The 19,580-nt window shown below is 41.9% G+C and overlaps 1 protein-coding gene across 1 annotated transcript in view; it reads right to left on the bottom strand.

The window, feature by feature from the left end:
• Positions 1-19,323, bottom strand: part of fbn2b (fibrillin 2b) — an 86,546-nt gene extending 67,223 nt beyond the window's left edge. The window contains exons 1-4 of the mRNA XM_015970542.3: positions 19,205-19,323; positions 11,699-12,016; positions 6,717-6,799; positions 6,489-6,590 (exon numbers count right to left, since the gene is read on the bottom strand). Of these exons, the coding sequence (XP_015826028.3) occupies positions 6,489-6,590; positions 6,717-6,799; positions 11,699-11,877 (364 nt within the window). The 5' untranslated portion in view covers positions 11,878-12,016; positions 19,205-19,323. The remainder of the gene's footprint in view (positions 1-6,488; positions 6,591-6,716; positions 6,800-11,698; positions 12,017-19,204) is intronic.
• Positions 19,324-19,580: the final 257 nt, after the last annotated feature.

Raw genomic sequence — 19,580 nt, 5'->3', positions numbered from 1 at the left:
AAATTGTTTAATTACAAGATGGAATCTTTCCAAGAAGGAGCTGGCACCTGATGGAGGACAAACACTAAAATGAAAGTGTCTGCCTTCTCCTGTTGGAATCTAAAGTGTATGAAGTGTAACGTGGCATTTCTAGGCAAAAATCTCATAACTGATAACTAAGGTTCCTGGATTTCACTTCTACTGAAACTACAGCAATTCAATACGTTTAAAAAGGCTAAACAATGTAGCTTGAAGTTGGCATACGCTCGTTATTTCAACAAATCTCCTGTGGTCTCTACAGTATGAATGAGTGCCTTGTGAGTCGTTTTCTGTAGAAAATAGCTCTGGCGCTCCTGTTTCTTGAATTAGAAGTTAGTCAAAGGAGTGGCGGGTTGAAAACAACCGAATTTGGAGTCTTACTGATTAATATCCATGATATTCAAACATCTCGCCTCTGACTGGTTAACAGCAATGCACCTCCATTTGTTCTTCTTTTTTGCGTAAAAAATACAAGACTGATGTTTAATCTCCACAAACAACACAAACCGGAGAGAGTTCTGCCATGTAGTGTGGTTGCTAATGCTAACGGTTAGCTTCCACTAGCTGAGACGTGCTTTGCTCTCTCCTGGTGGCTAAATCAACAACACGAGCCAAGATGGCTGAGTCGATGAATGCAAAATTTCAGCGTCAAGTAGACGTGGCCTTTTCTGACCTGAGCATTTTCATGATCAGCATGCATGTGAAACTGAACAATCAGACTTTAAAGAGAGCAGGTATTATTCATTTCTCAGTAAACCTCTGCTTTATAGTGATGATAACTGACTTTACTATTCTCTAAAACATGAAATGAGTCAACATTCTGAGTGAGAGAATGCCTTTCTGCTTATGGTTTGAGTAGAAATGCCCTTTTATATTGATACATTTCCATTTACACTAGGGATGGACAATATATCGGCATCAATATCGGTATCGGCCGATTTTAGTCATTTTTTAACTTATCAGCATCAGTTCGATAAATAAAACTGGGCCAATATTAACAACCAATATTTTTTCCATCTCGTCTCCATTTTTTTGCCCATTTCAGAGGGTGAGGGGGTGATGTGTAATTGTTTAGTCATGTGAACAGTGAATGAATTCATCTCTGAGCCATATTTGTTTGTGTTGTGTGTACATAAAATAACACAAATTCAGCTTTCATAATTTTCATTCTATACAAAATCTGCAGATTTTAGAGGCATTAATGTCAGTATATCGGTATCGGCAAATATTGGTTATCGGCCATAACAGTGATCTTAATATCGGATATCGGCCCAAAAATTTCACATCGGTGCATTACTAATTAACACATACATTCTGACATGTTCTATAAGTTTGTTCTCATTTGGGATCTGATTTACTAAATCTTTTTGTAGCCTGCGTTTCTATTAAACAGGAACAAATACTATGTGTATTGGTCTTAAAACCCTCAAGATGGATTATGTGGACATGAAGAGGGTGCTGCCAACCATTTAGCAAACAAACAGCCTATTTTTATGCAATGTTGAACATGTTTGTGTCTGCTAATAGTTGATGTTAACAGTAACTCAGGAATAGACAGAGTGCAAACATGACACCAAAAGTGTAATTGAAGGTTTTATCGGGTGACGTGAGTTAAGATATTGTAGCAAATCTTATTTTTATTTTTCTCTCTTTTTTATGACTGTTGTATATGAAATGGAAAGCCATATTTAGATGTGCATTTTGTTGTAAAAAAAATTAAACTGCTCACACGCGATGATCAAATTTGTGTCAGATGTCTGAAAGCAGTGAAGAAATTTCCATTTCTAAAGCAGGGGGGTCAAGAATCTGGTCACTAGACTTCATTAAAAAGATAACATAACATTCTATGTCATTTCAGTGAAGATAAGTAGAGGCTATGAATGGATCATATAGAGAACAGGGTCCTTAGTTTCCTGTCTCAGAGCGTTTTGACAACAACTGAGATCCAAATGGTCTTCTTCTGCTACTTTTTCCTAACAAGAACCACCAAAACGCCCTAAATCCTAGCAGAGAAAGGTAAGAATTGCTGTGTGATGATTAAGTTCGGTCCAGCTCTGCAAAGTTGTCACACCAGTTTATCGCTTCACTTTCTGCTGTTGGTCATTCCTCTGGAGGCCATGGCTTCACAGCTTTTGCCAAAGGCCTGTCTGTCCTGGTCACATGGAGTTTTTCTCCACTTCGCCTTTCCTACTCTTCCTCTGTCCCTCCCTATAGCTGGAACAAATGTTATTTTCCACATCTGGGTTGCAGCCAGAATATCCTCTCTCCGTGTCTGTTTAAATTTGAGCACAAGTGTCTATGCATCTGTCTATCTGTGTGTACAAATCACTGCGAGTGAAAAATGTGTGTCTTTGTGGGTTTGGTGGAATGTGAGCATGAGTAAGGGGTCTGATGGGGGCCAGGCATGACTGATGAGCTGACTCTGAATGACTAAAGCAGCGGAGCTGAACTCACGATGTGTGCGTTCCCACAGTGGTTGTCCTCACCATGTCCAACACGTAACAATTTATACAGAAACACTACACACACTGTTGCAATCTCATACAGCCCATTTGATTTCACACACACCGTGTATGAAACACTTCAATTCAGTCCAAACACACATCCTGAGTGGTCTGCAACAAAACCCAGTAGATTGAACCACGGTAGCCAGATTTTCTGATTTAATCCTGACAAACCCTGTGACCTGCAGGCTATGGCGCACACCTGTGGCTTTACTCGATATTTTTACACTGGATAAAATACTATTCTCTTACTACTTAACAAAGGTGAACGCTGCAGTTTTATTACAGAGGTAATTTTCATAATCAGGACCCTTCATCCGCTGCATGGTGGGGCAGCTGGTGGCACTGTTGCCTTGCAGCAAGAAGGTTGCAGGTTTGAATCCTGGCTTTCTGTACAAATGTAGGGTATTCTCCTATGCATGCGTGGGTTTTCTCTGGGTGCTCTGGTTTTCTCCCGCAGACAAAAAACATGCATGATCCAGTATACTGGAGACTGAGTGAGTGAGTGAGTGAGTGAGTGAGTGAGTGAGTGAGTGAGTGAGTGAGTGAGTGAGTGAGTGAGTTTAAAAGGAATGAGCAGGGTTTTAATGTAAACACTGTAAAAACTGATTAGTTCAGCTTACTTTAAAAGAACATGCAAACCAATTGCACTTAAAATAATAAGTACATAGAACTAGGCGATTATGTGTTGGAGCAACTAATACTTACTAAGCACTAAAACACAAGTTACTTGCACTAATACAAATACCACAAAGTTTGATTTGGTAACTGAACTAGTTTTTGAGTTATAAATACATAAGTTGTAGTAAACTGTAAGCATTTTAAGTGCTTTTTACTAGTTTGTCACAGTTATAGGTACTTAAATTTATTATCCCATTAGTACTAATCAGGTACTGATGGATGACTAATGGGACTATTTGGTGGTTTAACCCCCCAATCCAACCCCTTAAGGCTGAGTGTCAAGCAGGAAGGCATTGGGTCCCATTTTTAAAGTCTTTGGTATAACCCGACTGGGATTTGAACTCTGATCACCCAGTCCCAGGGCAGACACTCATACCACTAGGCCACTGAGAAGGTGTGCATTACTTTATTGCCTTTTACTTTCTATGCATTCGTAACTCTAACACATAATTACTTAGGCCTGTGTACTAGAGTGAGTCTAAGTCAGTTCAGTCTTAACATCCATCTTATGTTGAACAAATGCTTGTTTTTGATCTGATAACACTGAAATACTTCCAACAGTGGAGTTTATTTTTATTTTTATTTGATTTATTATTCAAAAAAATCTAAGAGCTGTTGGGTAACTTGGTTAAAAAGAAAAACATAAGTCTGTTGTTATTTTTTTCTCACACTTCAGGTGCTGAGTGATCTCCATCCATCCATCCATTTTCATCCGCTTATCCAGAGTCGGGTCATGGGGCAGTAGCCTAAGGCGAGAGGCCCAGACTTCCCTTTCCCCAGCCACTTGGGCAAGCTCCTCTGGGGGAATCCCAAGGCGTTCCCTGGCCAGGTGAGACACATAGTCCCTCCACCGTGTCCTGGGTCTACCTTTAGGTCTCCTCCCGATTGGACGTGCCCGGAAAACCTCACCAGGGAGGTGTCCAGAAGGCATCCTGACCAGATGTCCGAGCCACCTCAACTGGCTCCTCTCGATGTGGAGGAGCAGCAGGTCTACTCCGAGCCCCTCCCGAATGACCGAGCTTCTTACTCTATCTCTAAGGGAGAGCCCAGCCACTCTTCGGAGAAAACTCATTTCGGCCACTTGTATCCGCGATCTCGTTCTTTCGGTCACTACCCAAAGCTCATGACCATAGATGAGGGTAGGAACGTAGATCAACCGGTAAATTGAGAGCTTCGCCTTCTGACTCAGCTCTTTCTTCACCACGACAGACAACAACGCCAGTACAACGCCCGCATCACTGCAGATACAGCACCAATCCGCCTATCGATCTCATGCTCCAGTTTTCCCTCACTCGTGCACAAGACCCCGAGATACTTAAACTCTTCCACTTGGAGCAGGGCCTCATCCCTGACCCGGAGAAGGCATTCTATCCTTTTCCAAATCAAGACCATGGTCTCAGATTTAGAGGAGCTGATTCTCATCTCAGCTGCTTCACACTCGTCTGCGAACCGCTCCAGCGAAAGCTGAAGATAACATTATGATGAAGCCAACAGGACCACATCATCTGCAAAAAGCCGAGACCTGATCCTCAGGCCACCAAAACGGATGCCCTCCACACCTTGGCTGCGCCTAGAAATCCTGTCCATAAAGGTTATGAACAGAATCGGTGACAAAGGGCAGCCTTGGCGGAGACCAACTCTCACTGGGAACGAGCCCGGCTTACTGCCGGCAATGTGGGCCATGCTCTGACACCGGTCATACAGGGACCTAACAGCCCATATCAGAGGACCTGGTACCCCAAACTCCCGGAGTACCCCACACAGGGCCACGGTCAAATGCCTTCTCCAAATCCACGAAACACATGTAGACTGGTTGGGCAATTTCCCACGCACCCTCCAGGATCCCCCTAAGGGTATAGAGCTGGTCCAGTGTTCCACGGCCAGGACGAAAACCACATTGCTCCTCCTGAATCTGAGGTTCAACTATCCGACAGACCCTCCTCTCCAGAACCCCTGAATAGACCTTACCAGGAAGGCTCAGAAATGTGATTCCCTGTAGTTGGAACACACCCTGCGGTCCCCCTTTTTAAATAAGGGGACCACCAACCCGGTCTGCCAGTCCAGTGGGACTGCCCCTGATGTCCACGCGATATTGCAGCCAACACAGCCCCACAACATCCAGAGCCTTAAGGAACTCCGGGCGGATCTCATCCACCCCCGGAGCCTTGCCACAGAGGAGCTTTTTAACCACCTCAGTGACCTCAGCACCAGAGATTTGAGAGGCCAACCCAAAGACAGGCACAGACCACAGACAGAACCCGTTCCATCACACGTAGACGACGGGGGGGGGGCTACCCTCTCATTCACTGGGGTAAACCAGAGCCATGCATTGAGGTGAGTCCGACTATATCTAGTCGGAACCTCTCAACCTCACACACCAACTCAGGCTCCTCCCCCACCAGAGAGGTGACATTCCATGGGCCAAGAGCCAGCTTCTGTAGCCAAGGATCAGACCGCTTAGGTCCCCGCCCTCGACTACCACTCCTCACACACTACACCTGACCCCTTTGACCCCTTCCACGAGTGGTGAGCCCATGGGAAGGGGGACCCACATTTCCTCTTCGGGCTGTGCCCGGCCAGGCTCCATGGGTGAAAGCCCGGCCACCAGGCGCTCGCCAACGTGCCCCACCTCCAGGCCTGGCTCCAGAGGGGGGGCCCCAGTGACCCACGTCCGGGTGAGGAAACATGGTTTCCATTTATATAATTCATCATAAGAGGTCTTCGGGCTGCTCTTTGTCTGATCCCTCACCTAGGACCTGTTTGCTGAGTGATCTTTGACTGGATAATGACGCTACCGTAGGTCATTCATCCCCTCTGCAGTAAGAGTATATAACTCCACAGTTTAACTGGTACTGGCATTATCCTGTTACACAATGACATCAATGCAACACTCAGTATGTGTTCAATACTTGTGCAATACCGGATTTACATAGTATATCTGTGTCTCTTACAGTATGCTGCATAGTTCTGGAACCCACGTTTTTCATATTTATTCATGGTTTTTAGTGGTCAAAGGTTATTTACTGCCTATGTGTACATGTACCTTTGTTATTATTTTTCTTCTAATTATTCTCTAAGTGTTTGTGCTGCTGTAACAAGTGAATTTCCCCATTGTAGGATCAATAACGTCTATTCTATTGTATTCTATTCTATTCTGATTTAATGACTGTAAAATACTGACTAAAATCCTAACAAGTCAAATTCCATGTGCATTAATTTTCTTCTGCATACTAGCTTTATATCAAGGATTGTTTGAGTTTCAATAACTTCATATGTTTGACCCACTTCCCACTCCGGCTCCACAGCTGGGAGAGAGCTGGCCATTGGAACAGGTACACATGTTGGGTCTGGAACAGAAGCCATCACCGCATGAATTCCTGCAGATTGCTGCAGAAGAATGAGAACAGAGAGAAGAGGTTAAAATATCTTTGTCTTTTTATGTCTTAATTGTCCAGATCAATCTTTTTTTTCTGTTCAGCTTTGTGGTTTTGGCTTAAAGATGGAGAAACTTACGAACAATACATTGGTTCCCTCCAGACAGAGTCTTCCATCCTGGGCAGCAGTATGAATGGTAGCGAGAGCCACACACATTGGGTCTGTTAGGCACAAAAGCAAAGAGCAAACACGCTTACTAGTCACTAAAACCTCCCAAACATATAAGTGTAAAAAATCCCAGAACAAAAACATCGTGGGTTCTTTTCTGAGCTTCCCCGGCTCAGCAAAACCAATTCTGTCAGGATGAACAACATAAACTTTTACACAAAGCCTCATCAGAGAATGGATGAAGGCATCAGGGTAAAACAAAGGAGAAGAAATATGAGAAGCCATCAACATAAACAGTAAGTGCGTGTTTTCTTTTTGCTCTTAGATTTAACAACTGACAAATACCCCACACTGTTCAATGAGCCAGGAACAAACTGACCCAGTCTGACAGATGTGAGAGTCATCACAGCGCGCGGAGCCCTCAGCTGGCCTGACAGGTTAGCCACAAAGCTTTCCTCTGAGGAAATGGCAAAACCACATCTAAAAATGACTGACTCTGCTCACACACACACTCACAAACACACATAAACATGGAGAAAACGGAGTCATGCAGCTGCTTTACAAGCTAATGTTATGACACTGCTGTTTTAGTCATCTGATAATAATTACAAACCTGACTCAGTTTATTTAGAGATGTAGTAAAAGAGTCCAGATTCATGAAGTTTATTGATGGGAGAGTAAGACTGTGTCCTTCTAGTGAAAACACTCTAACATACATGCCATGTGAAGCTCTTTCACTTAAAGACTCTAACAGTGTGGCTGCACTAAGTGACCTTTTTAAAGCTTGTAAAAACATGTAATTGTGGTCATCTGATTTGGTGTTTCTCTTTCTGCTTGGACTGGGATGTGAGAGACCCCAGCTTGGTAAATTGGGATTAAGTCTGATCCAGATGCTAAACTGATTTGCCACCATCGTCCAGATGATTTGTACCTGAGGACAGAATTTATTGCATCCTGGGGACAGAAGCTGTTTTTAATAAAACTAAATTGTCCAGTGAATAGGTTAAAGAAAATAAATAGCAGCAGAGATTGTAGAGACTAGAATTCAGTGACACCGTAAAACAGAAACAGACATAACTTGATCATTAACTCATTCACAACCAATAACGACTAAAGTCGTCACTTGCATGTTTTTACTGTGTGGGCATCGGAACGAGCCCCGCACCGTGAGAAAAAACATCTCAGCTCTAAAGCCGTTCTTCATCCGCATACGCCACACGTCACACGATCAGGAAGCAGAAAATTCATGTCATTTTGGGCTGCTGCTGTAAAAAAAAGTGAGGCGCGAACTGGAAAAGCTTCTGCCGATCACAATTCGACAACGGATTATGAAAGAACGGATAACGCTTGAAACGCGCGGATTCTTCCTGATGTCTGGTGTCATACAGGAACAGTTAAGTGATATTTAGTTTGGTATCTTTTATTGTCACAGTCAACTTGTAACAGAAGATCTTCCTCTCCTCTTCACCTGTTAGTAACCATAGCAACCCTGCATTGTCAAAGACAACAGATGAAACATTTGATGACTTTAGAAACGTTCACACTTCAAACCAAAATAGCAACAGCAGGAAGGACTTGATAAATGGTAAATGACCTGCACTTGCATAGTGCCTTTCTGAGTCAGAGGACTCCAAAGCGCTTTATACTTCAGTGTATTGTAGAGGGTAAATGTTGTTGGTCTGACAGTATCATTCACACATGCACACACACACACACACACACACATTCATACACTGGTGGAGATGAACTATAATTTGGCCAGCTGCTCTGGAGCACACTGACGGAGGTGAGAGTGTTGAGCACAGGCACCACCGGTCCCTCCAACCACCAGCAGGATGGTGAAGTGTCTTGCCCAAGGACATAACAATTGACATGACTGTGGGAGCCTGAGTTTGAACCTGCAACCCGAATACTTGGCAAACGTCTAACCCCTGATTTACTGTTGCCTGCAGACATGCATCTGAGATCAAGAGACATTTATGCTGAATAATTAGGTTAAGAATGTGTATGTCAAATAGGTGAAAGAAAGGTAGTTAGCAGGAGGAAATATGGTGGAAAACCAAAACAAGGTAGAGCAAGTGTTTGTTTTTTCTCCTGTTTTTTCTCCCGTGTCCTGTCTGGCTGTGAAGCAAACAGAATTGATGTCTGAATGCTGATAGCATTCGTCACAGATTTACTCTCAGGTGAAGCATAAAAGCTTTAATGTCACGCCTGATACTTAAAACTTGATTGTTATTGTTTTTGGATGCTTTTTAATTCTGACCAGAAAGGGAGACAGAGGTGAAAGAGAAAGGAAAAGAAAGTGTTTTAATGGGGGCTGCATTCCATTCCTGTTGCTGTGGATGAACTAACCCACATCATGCCCAATTTCACTTCACATCAAGCAAGATATCTATGTCACATAACCAAAGTGACACTGATTCTGAATTATTCCCTTGTCTTAACTACAAATGTACAACTGTAGTTAGTTTTCTGACAGGCTCACATGCATACGTTGCACGTGGCCATCAGCTCCTGCATGTACTTTCTGCAAGTCTCAGCATCCTTAGTTTTTATTTATGCTTGTTTATCTAATTAACCTAATGAGTTAAAATGCCAATAATGAGGCTAAACCTGTGTATATATGTCGACGTACTAAACTCATAAAACAGACCAATGTTTCTGTTATTTTTGACATATTGCTGCAATCTCTACGCACAGTAAATGTCCTTCTACACTTATGGCATGTTTTTTATTACTGAAAACGGATGTCTTATCTCTTAGTCTCCATGAAGAAAGGAAAATGTTTAAAGAATTTCATCAAAATCATTGCAGTATCTGAACGATAAGCATTTGCCATTCAGAAAATTTTTCCCTTTGTAGCCCATTCTCAGCCTGCGTAGACATCGAACATTTGTACACGCATAAAAACAAAATGTAATGTGCAAAAACAGAAAATGCATTTGCTAACTGCTTGCACGTGCAAAACAAAAATCATACAACTTCTTTAGTGAATTTTTTCCCTTTTTTAAGTGCATTATGTGGTTTTAATGCGTTTATTTTTGCATGACATACAGATATAATTTTTTTTATCCTGTTAATTTTGAAACGTGCCAAAACATGGTGTAAAAGGCTTCACTCAGGCCATCGGGAAGGGGAATGACATTATCCTGGAAGCAGCTGGAGTGACTAAATGTAATTTTCTGCTTTCAGGGTGACTGAGTATCTGACAAGTTAGCTAGAATCTAAGGAAATTGTACAAAGCTATGTCAAAAAAGTGGAAACACAAATAAAAGAAGAGCTCACACTAGTCAGAAAGTGTAACTCTAGCATTGGAGTGATGTTATCACCATAAACACACACCTTTAGCAACAAATCAGCAGCAAAGGAGATGTAAAAATAAATAAAAGTCCCACAATTTCCCAATTTCATTGTAAATCCAGACAGTTAGTCAGCAGCCCAGAAAGTCATTAAGCCAGCCTGAGGTCTGATCAGATCCCACTCTTGAGTGGACTCGTGCCAGCGTGCCCCGAGAGCCAATAAATCAGCGTCGGTAAGGATCAGACCCTTTGCTACCAAAGGAACACCAGGGGATATGGAGCACCAGCCTGAAAATAAACACTACACTCAAGCACAAGGCCAGAATAATGACCATCATTAAACACACGTCTACACATCCAGCACAGAAAGCCTCTGGGACCCACACTGTGCTGCTGCTCACGGTCCACTGGTGTAACGAGCCTGCACGCTCCATAGCTACATTACAAATATAATTTAACAGAAAGAAGACCTCCTCGTGGCAAATGGGACACCTTCTCTTGCAAGAGAAAAAAATAGACCCACGTAGATAAGCGACTTTGATCTAGTTCATATAAACACTAAATAAATTTTAGGAAATCAAATGGAAACTGAAACTGAAAATACCTCTCACACAGTAGGTCTGTGTGCTTAGAAAAAATAAAGGTTTTCTCCAGTTATTTATAATTTAAGTGTGCAAATAACACTTTAAATTACTACTGTGAAACATCAACTCTTGGCAGGAATAATAAAGATCTCCCAGACAGTTTTTTACCAATTTTGTCTTCATTTCATCCCTCATTTCCTTTGCAGTTCTGTTACCTCTTCAGCCACTTTGTCACCTACAGCAGTCAAGCAAATGCCCTTTTTCATTCCCCCTGTGGTGATACAAATACCTCATTTCCTGTGTCTTGGCACTGGGGGGACCGTAAGCTGGGACAGATGGGACACTGATTGGAATAACTGATGCAGACACTAAAACCTGGCTCCAAGAAAACACTCCTTGTTTTTCAAGAACTGGTGAAATTTAGGAAAAGAGCTCTTTGCTCCATTGGAACACTTTCCTCATAATGTTTGGTTAATATGCTGAAAAGCTGCAGATGCGCGCTGGAACAGAGAGTTTCCACTGGTGAGGGGATTCCTGCATCTTACCCAATCCTCACAAATAAACAAAACCCACATGAGCATTAATGGTCTCATGTTACTGCTAGTTCATGTGCACTTAAACAGCAGGGTCCATGAGTTCTCCACAGCGGTGCTGAAATATTGGCTACTTTTCAACACACACCTGGGAATCTGGGTCAGGCTTTACCCATCATCCCTTCGTGGGATGCACAGAAAGCAGTGTTTTTCTCTTTCCTGTGAAAATGTCAATTTGCAGCGAATTTATCAGGATTTCAGTGTGTTAACAATGAACATGTGCTGTTTGGGGGAAAACAGTGCAGGAGTATTCACCAATATCATTCAGGGGAAGAGGAGCTTTGTCCTGAGCCCAGAAACAACAGCAGCTGAAAGATTTCCTTCAGGAAATCTGAGAGAAAAAGTATTTTGATTCTAAAACTTCTCAAACTTCTGCTGCTTTTTGACAAAACTTAATTTTTAGCACCTTTGTAAATCTTTGCAACATTATGAAAATAATTATTTCTTAAACTGAATGTTGGATTATGGATTCTCACCCTCTCAGCGTCTCCTGGCCTCTGCGCCGAACCCGCTGCACTTCTCTCTGGTCCACCGTCCCCGTGAAGGGGCTAGCTTGGTATGGTCCATTCCCATTCTGCTCACCAACAACGTGAACCACCCCGAGGCACACCGCCGCCCATCCAAGCAGCGCCTGAGCCAGCTTCCCTGATCCCATTGGTCGTCCTCACTATCCCTCCAGTTGAATCCCCTCTCACTCCGGCTCAGACTCCGAGTTCACCGTGCAGGCCCCAACTAAGCACCAGGATCAAGATCTGGATCCAAAACAACTTTTGGTGTGCACTCCAGGGTCGGGGCTAGAAAAAGAAAGAACAAAATTAGAGTTGAGATGCACAAGAAGAAAATGATACAAGTCAAATAAATAAATCTAAATCATTATGAAACACTATTTTAGCTCTTTTTATGACACTTTTTTTTTGTTTTGTTGTTTAAAGGGAACTTCAAAATCCACTCAGTCTCACATTTCTTTTTCTTATGTATGACTAACAGAAGAACAAACCTAGAAGGCTATCTTAACTTTTGTGTGCTTGCTTGTCTGTTGTTTGTTTGGCTGGTTACTTGTTCCTCTAGTTAGTTTAATGTGTTGTCATTAAGGTAAATCCTTTTCTAAAAAAGGTCAAAGACTCCTAAAAATCCTCACAAAGTGGTTGAAGATGCTGGTTAATAATTAACTGGAAATTTATATTGATATTTCACCCAAAAAAGGTTGTGAAAACTTAGAATTTGCAATGATTTATCATTGTGGTGTGGTCAGATTTGCTCAAGCTTGTCTTCATTATTGAGCTCGCTGTGCCCTGGAAGAGTGCAATTGAGGAGGCCTATGAACAAAATAAGCCGGGGTACGCTGAGCTGGCAGCCGAGGTGCAACATCAAGGCTGAAAAGTGAAGGTATGCCCAGTGGAAGTAGGCTGCAGAGGGTTTGTAGCTACCTCGACATACAGGCTACTCAGGGAGATGTGTGTGAGGGAAGGGCCACCAGCAGGCAGTCAAAGACCTCTTCAGGACCCCTGAAAACATGAGCCAGTGGCGGCAGATAAAGAGAAGGGACTCCAACTGGGCCCTCAGCTGAGTTGATGGCATCTAGGGGTGAACCTGGGATGCTGGGATTAACTGCTAAACCCTCTGGAGGCGATGTGCACTTATCAGAGAAACACCTATGAAGGAGGGCGCCCACTTGACAACCCAAAGGATGCCATTACTCAACTGACCACCCCGCAGAGTTTCATCGGTGCCTCAGTAGTAAGGGAGACTAACATCTAATCCTACACAATAGATCAGCTCAATATTCAGACACAACTGATCAGTACACATAAACCATCTTTAGACTTTTAACATCAGCAATGGTTTCTTCCCAGCTCTATATGATTCATCTCCAAATCATTGAAAGTCTTCACTTTTAGCCTGTGGGAGTTGATTGGAGGGGCTCCTCTGTGTAATTTATGTTGATGCATTCCTTTTGAATAACTCAGTTGGTGCCAAGTTGGTTTATCATAATTTTAGCCCTTGGGTGAAAGAATAAATGAATTATTAAGTTTTAATTTAAGTTTAAATATTTGAATCTAGTGCAATTTACATGAACTATTATCAGATGATACCTGTCACGTTGAGGGTGTGGATGGCGGCGGACCATGAGCGGAGGAGCTGACAGGAGGCAAAAATGCAGGCACGGATGAAATAAAAATGGTTTTAATGGTGGAGGGAGAAGGACAGAAGAAAACAACGCTGACAACAAACAATGATCCGACAAAGACTCAAACGAAACAATCAGGGACGCATGGGCGGATTAACAAGGGGTAGGTGAGAACAATAAAGACTAATTAAGGGCAGGGGAGAGACACAGTCAGGGAGGCAGGAGGAGATTGTGACAATGCCCAGTTAAAGATGCAACAGAAAATTTGGAAAACAAATTTGCTTCATTTTTTCACACGTCTTAACAACGTTGTAACATAACATAGCTATAAATATATTGTGGAGATTTTTCAAAAATGAAAAAAAAAATGAATAAGGTGGTTCTCTCGCATTTGTCTAAAAACCTTTGCCAATAACTAGTTTCAGACTGATAGCAACTATTGGTCCATCTGGTTGTCCCTGGGTCCTACACTCATTAAGTACTCTGTATTTAGCAACAGAACACCACTGGTGTGAGATGGTAAATGTTAAATGTCCTGTATTTATATAGCACCTGCTTAGGGTTCTACAACCGCCCAAGGCGCTTCACTACACAATCAGTCATTCACCCATTCACACACACACATTCACACGTGGGTGGTGATGAGCTACGATGTAGCCACAGCTGCGCTGGAGTGCACGGACAGAGGTGAGGTCTGCCAAACAAAGGCACCACCGTTCCCTCCGACCACCAGCAGCAGGCAAGGCGAGTTACCTGCCTTGCCCAAGGACACAACAGCAGCATTCTCTGGTCGGAGACAAGATTGAACCTGCAATCTTACGATTACTGAACAACCCGCTTTACCTCCTGAAGATGTTTTCTGCTCAATAATGTTAGAGAAGGAGAAACAGCCTTCAAGGACAAACTGCCAGAGTCCCAAAAAGGAAAAACAGTATTTGAAGTAACAAACAACAAAAGAAAAACCTAGAAAACAGTGCCTGGTGTTTAGCGCTATCTCGTTTCCTCTGGCAACGTGGGTTTCTGGTTCGAGCAGAAGCATCTCAAGGAAGATACCTGAGGGCAGAGGTGAGTGTTCCGTAGGGCTGCCACAGATGACTATTTTATTAGTCGACTAATCGCCAGTTTTGTTAATTAGTCGACTAATTGTGCCATGCATAAAAGTATAGCTTATTGCATCAGGATGCTCTAATATACCCATCATTAACTTCTAGTTTGAAGTGAGATTAGCTATGTCCATCTAATAATAAAGACATGATTATAGCTTATCAAATTCATGTAGTAACCTGTTCATACAAATGCTACACAGTCAAATGAAGTCAAATTACACAAAAATGACTTGTGCTCACAAATGCATACAGCTAAAATATCATTTTTGGCTTTGTAACAAACTCGTCACTGTAATGTAGCAGGATAAAATAAATCACTAGTGTTTGTAACATTAGAGCATGTGTGAAATATATACATGTTCTAAAGGTAATAACATCACCATCACTATTGTTGCTGCTACACCTATGAATACAAGGAACTCTCTGTTGATGTTAGCGCTAGCAAGAGGTAGGTAACTTACAGAGGCGACTGTCCCTCTTCATTCTCCGCCATGACTTGTTTCTTTTTAAGATGTTCATGCATCGCCATTGTGCACCCGTGAAATGAGTCTCACTTTCTAAATTTTGCACTCTACTTGCTTCTCTTTTGTCTTTGCAAAATGCTCCCAAACTTTTAAGTAAAGTAGCCGACTCGCATAATGTCTTATCTCTCTGGTGATCCGAAGGCTGATCTGGATGGCAACTACTACGCATCAAGCAGAAAGACAGAAAACAGCAGAAGGTGCCACAACAGGCAAGATGGAGTAAACAACGCATCAACTACTAAATTTATTGTAAACTATTTTGTTTTGTTAGTCTCCTACCATTAACATTAAAAGGTTAGCACAGGAAAATAATCATAAGCCACTAAAATTGGAACAACCACTTGCTGATTCTATCTGCCAATCAGAGGCTCCTATGCTAGGTGTGAACTTCCACCAGCCAATCAGTCTGTCATGGGTGTGTTGAGTTGGCTTAGCACCAAACTGCACGCCGTTGAGCAGGGCAGAAGAAAATGATCGACTCAGCACTGATAAATTACAGATAACGCAAAAGTAAACACAACCAGCCCACCCAGCCCAGATCGAGCTGACCCAAGTGGAAATGTGCTACAAAATGTTGCTTTGGGCAACTTTAAGAAGCAAAGTAAGAGTGAAATCATGTGGTCAAACGTAACTGCAGTCCATATCTGGGAGAGCGGGTAAAGGAGGATCCATTTCAAACTCCGAATGTCTCGTTAAAGTTGCTATCCGGAGTTTCCCCCTTTCAGGAATTGTGTATGATCTTTCAAAAATATATAGAGATTGTCTAATCATGTCCTCTAACATAATGTAGGAAATACATCTTGCTTTTTTTTTTTTTTTTTTGCTAAGCCCTCCCTCTGTCCCCTAGAGCTCAATGCAATATAAACTGAGTGCCAGTCAGCACTAACCAATAGTGTTAGACTAATACTTACATACAGACATTAATTACAGGGCATGCTCTAGCATTTAAGCACGTACCTCGGTTGATGCAGAGTTACAACTTTTCTCATGGACAAGTACGTTTTTAAAATATAAATATATGAATACACAACATAACGTGAACATAACTGTTAAATAGGGCTGGGGGTAAACGATTATTTTTAAAACGATTATTCTGACGATTATTTTATCGAATAGTCGACTATTCTAATGACTATTTAGAAAATTAATCTAATGATTATTTTTCTATTGCACAATTAACAAAAACCAGAAAATCTCAAATAAATTCCTCAAAAAAAATTGATAAATTCTTACTGTAAGAGAATAAACACTACAGGCCTTCCATTTTGTATAACACTGCGTTTATTGTGTTGCGGTTGGTTATGTTCTGATGACGTGTAGAACTTGGGAGTGCAGGCTGCTGCCTGAGAGGTGGTAGAAGATGGAGTGTCTCCATGCTGCTTTGTTTTGGTCACTTATGTGCGTGAGGCGAGTGGTCTTACGGGTTAAACCAAACTCAAGGTGATATTTTACACTAAACCGAAAACCCACAACACTCTAAATGTAATAAAAGGGAGATCTACACCACAAAAAAGATGAACTCTAAACCAAAACGTAACAGCTTATCCCAACGCAAGAAGCTGTTAGCGAAGATGCTAACAGTAGCTTTACCAACGTTAAGTTCAAGTTACCAAGTTTAAATAAACCAAAAACACCCAGCAGCAAACAGACCAGCACGGAGGAGAGACTGCTACCACCAAAACAGCTCTCCTCATGTCTGAAAGAAGCTCCTTTATGAAGGGAGAAGCGCTCCCGGTGATTTTCTACATCTGCGATAGACACGAAGCAGCGCATCTGACCCCGGAAGTTGTTGTCCGTTGCCGGGAGACGAAGGGGCAAAACAGGAAAATAATCTAGTAGTGGACGGACGTTGTTCCGGGTCTTCGGTATTTGGCGGAGATGTTAGTGAAGGCGGAGAAGAGGGCGAACTAGAGGAAGAACAGGCAGATTCCTCCTCTATTTACAAACTCCTGGGGATGCAACAAGTGGGCGCGGTGCGTCGACTTCCGGATCTGACGTCGACAAATTTTTAGAATCGAGCCGTCGACTTCGTCGAGGCTTCGCTACAGCCCTACTGTTAAACAATATGTTTTAGCTGTGATTTTTTACCTAGAGGAGTGCGTTCATGAACAAGAGGCATTGCTTTCAGCCTTTAATATAGAAATGAAATTAGGTTGTGATGTGATATGCTTGTCAGCCACTAGATGGTGCAATCTAATAAAAGAAAAACTACAGACAGCTACTTTAATGGAAGAAAAATGCCACAATTTACTAATTTTTCACTCCACGCATACATTTCACATTAAAATTGTGTTGATAGAAATTGAAAAAGTAGCTTGACATATTTTAAGAGCTGACAATTTGCTTCTAATTCACCAATAGCATTTTAAGCTAAATGTTAGCCTCTAGCTTACTTTGCCCGATTTTAGAGTAAAACAAAAAAATGTTGTGACTTCTGAGGGGTGCAAGAAATGGGTCGATCCACAGCACTGGAGCTTTTAGTCGGCCGGTGTTGAATGACAAATGCCTGTGCTGCAGCGTTAGCTTGCTGCAGATTCCGCAACTTATCCCCCTTTTGTAATTTTTTTTATTGGGTTGAGATTACATGAATGAGACATTAGACTGTTTTGTGACAATTTCACCATATAATTCTTACAAATTGCATCTTTAATACTTTATTAATGATAGATTAGTCAGAAAGCTAAAGCTTGCTTTGTGCTAAACAAGAGAAAAAAATATTTTATTACCATTATGCACTCCTTTAAAAACCAGCATAAAGATCATCTGTTCAGGCCAGATATACTGTTCAGATATACTGTTCAGGCTGTATATGCATGTCGATGGTTCAGGCTGGCTTTTGCATGACCTTCGATTGATTCTTCATGACCACTCTCTTTCTAAGAGGTGGGAAAGGCAGAACTGGTATACCAGTTCTGCCTTTCCCACCTCTTTTTAATTCATTTTCTCTTTCCCTTTCCTCACATTTTTAATCACAATTTCTTTACACTTTTCTCATTTTCATAACATTTTAGTTATTTTGGAATCTTTTTCTCTTCTTGTGAAGCTCCTCGTGACTTTTATCTTGAAAGGCCCTATATGAATGATTGTTTATTCTTCTTTGTCACTGATTATTACTAATAAATATACTGAGTTCTCCAATTGTTTGAGAAGAGTCTGGATTCAACCTGAACATTCTAGGAATCTGTATTAATGACCTTTGAAATCAAAGCCATCTGGACTCCAACTGCACTGGACAGTCATGAGGTTTCATTTTCTCTCCTTCTCAGCCTCAATATCAAGCTCCAAGTTTAACTGTGAACTGTGGCCCCCTGGTGATGAACAACTTTTACCCTCTAAACTACATCATGTAGGCTGGAGAAGAGACAGAAGAGGAAGTGTGGCCCAAATCCACAGCTAAGACTCAAGTATAGTGGAAAGGTAAATGCAATAAAAACACAGAGACAGGCTGCTGACATTATATTATTAGGATTTTATAGGCTATGTAAACATGAATTTAAGATGGTCTTTGTCTGCATTAAGCCCAGAATGACATAAATGATTTTTGCCCCTCAATTTGGATGATTTAAGTTGGCGGGATCAGCGCCGAACAAATGAAATGCGATCAATTACTCAACACTTCTGCAACAACTGTGTGCTGTCAAAGGAAAGCAGGTAAAGGAGGATCATCCGGCTGGGACCAAAAATAACGCATCTAAGAAAAAAAAACCTTCCCGTGTGCAACTCAAACTCTAGAAAATGCGATTTTGCATTTTAGGCACAATAAAGTGATTTGTTGATTTAAAAGGTAAACCATGCAACACACAAGCTGAGCTGACAGGAACACAGATAATATGCCCCACGATATTTGCAGCTTTGTGCATGCCAACACAATTTTATGAATGAAGGAAAACCCGCAACACCATCTCCGATTCACACTAGACATGCTCAAAGTAATGCGTCCCTAGAAACTCTTTATCATTATTTAAACGCCAAAAAGTGAAACAATTAGGCTACAATTTCAAATATATATATACTTCGTTGCCGTTTTTCCCCAACAGTCGGTAAAAAGAAGAAATGTTCAACTTTCTGTAACTCCGCATCCTAAATCATTCAGTCCCCCTTTCTAAAAGCAGCCACGCGTAAAAGAGGATAATCTCCGTGAAGCAGCGGGCTCCTGAAACAATAGCCACTATCAAAGTCATTCATACCCAAATTGTTGTTATCAAGAGATCACAAACAAAATACCTTGCAGCAGTCGGAGTGCCTCCGCGTCGAGGAGCCCAGCAATTTGAGACAGGATATGTGCGCTCCTGAGCGGAATTATTGAACTATACAGCCTTGTGAGAAAAGGAGAAAAGTGAAGGAATTGCCCCGTTTCAGGGAGGGGAGGGGACACGAAGTGAGACAGAGGGGGTAGTAAAGGACTGCAGGACTAACCCACATTCCTCAAGAGTTGTTCCAACAGGGGCCAAGCAGCTAAACTCCTGACACGGATTCACCATCAGTCTGGACTGACATAAACAAATAAATAAATATATAAATAAGGGGGAAAAAACACCTTCAGGATGAGAAGACTCTGTGAAGAAAATTTAAAAATATTTTAATTTGCTTTCTGTAAAAT

Source organism: Nothobranchius furzeri, chromosome 8 (assembly GCF_043380555.1).
Source record: "Nothobranchius furzeri strain GRZ-AD chromosome 8, NfurGRZ-RIMD1, whole genome shotgun sequence".
NCBI lineage: Eukaryota > Metazoa > Chordata > Actinopteri > Cyprinodontiformes > Nothobranchiidae > Nothobranchius > Nothobranchius furzeri.
The sequence above is the reverse complement of the archived record's forward strand: the minus strand, read 5'-3'. Positions and strand labels throughout refer to the sequence as shown.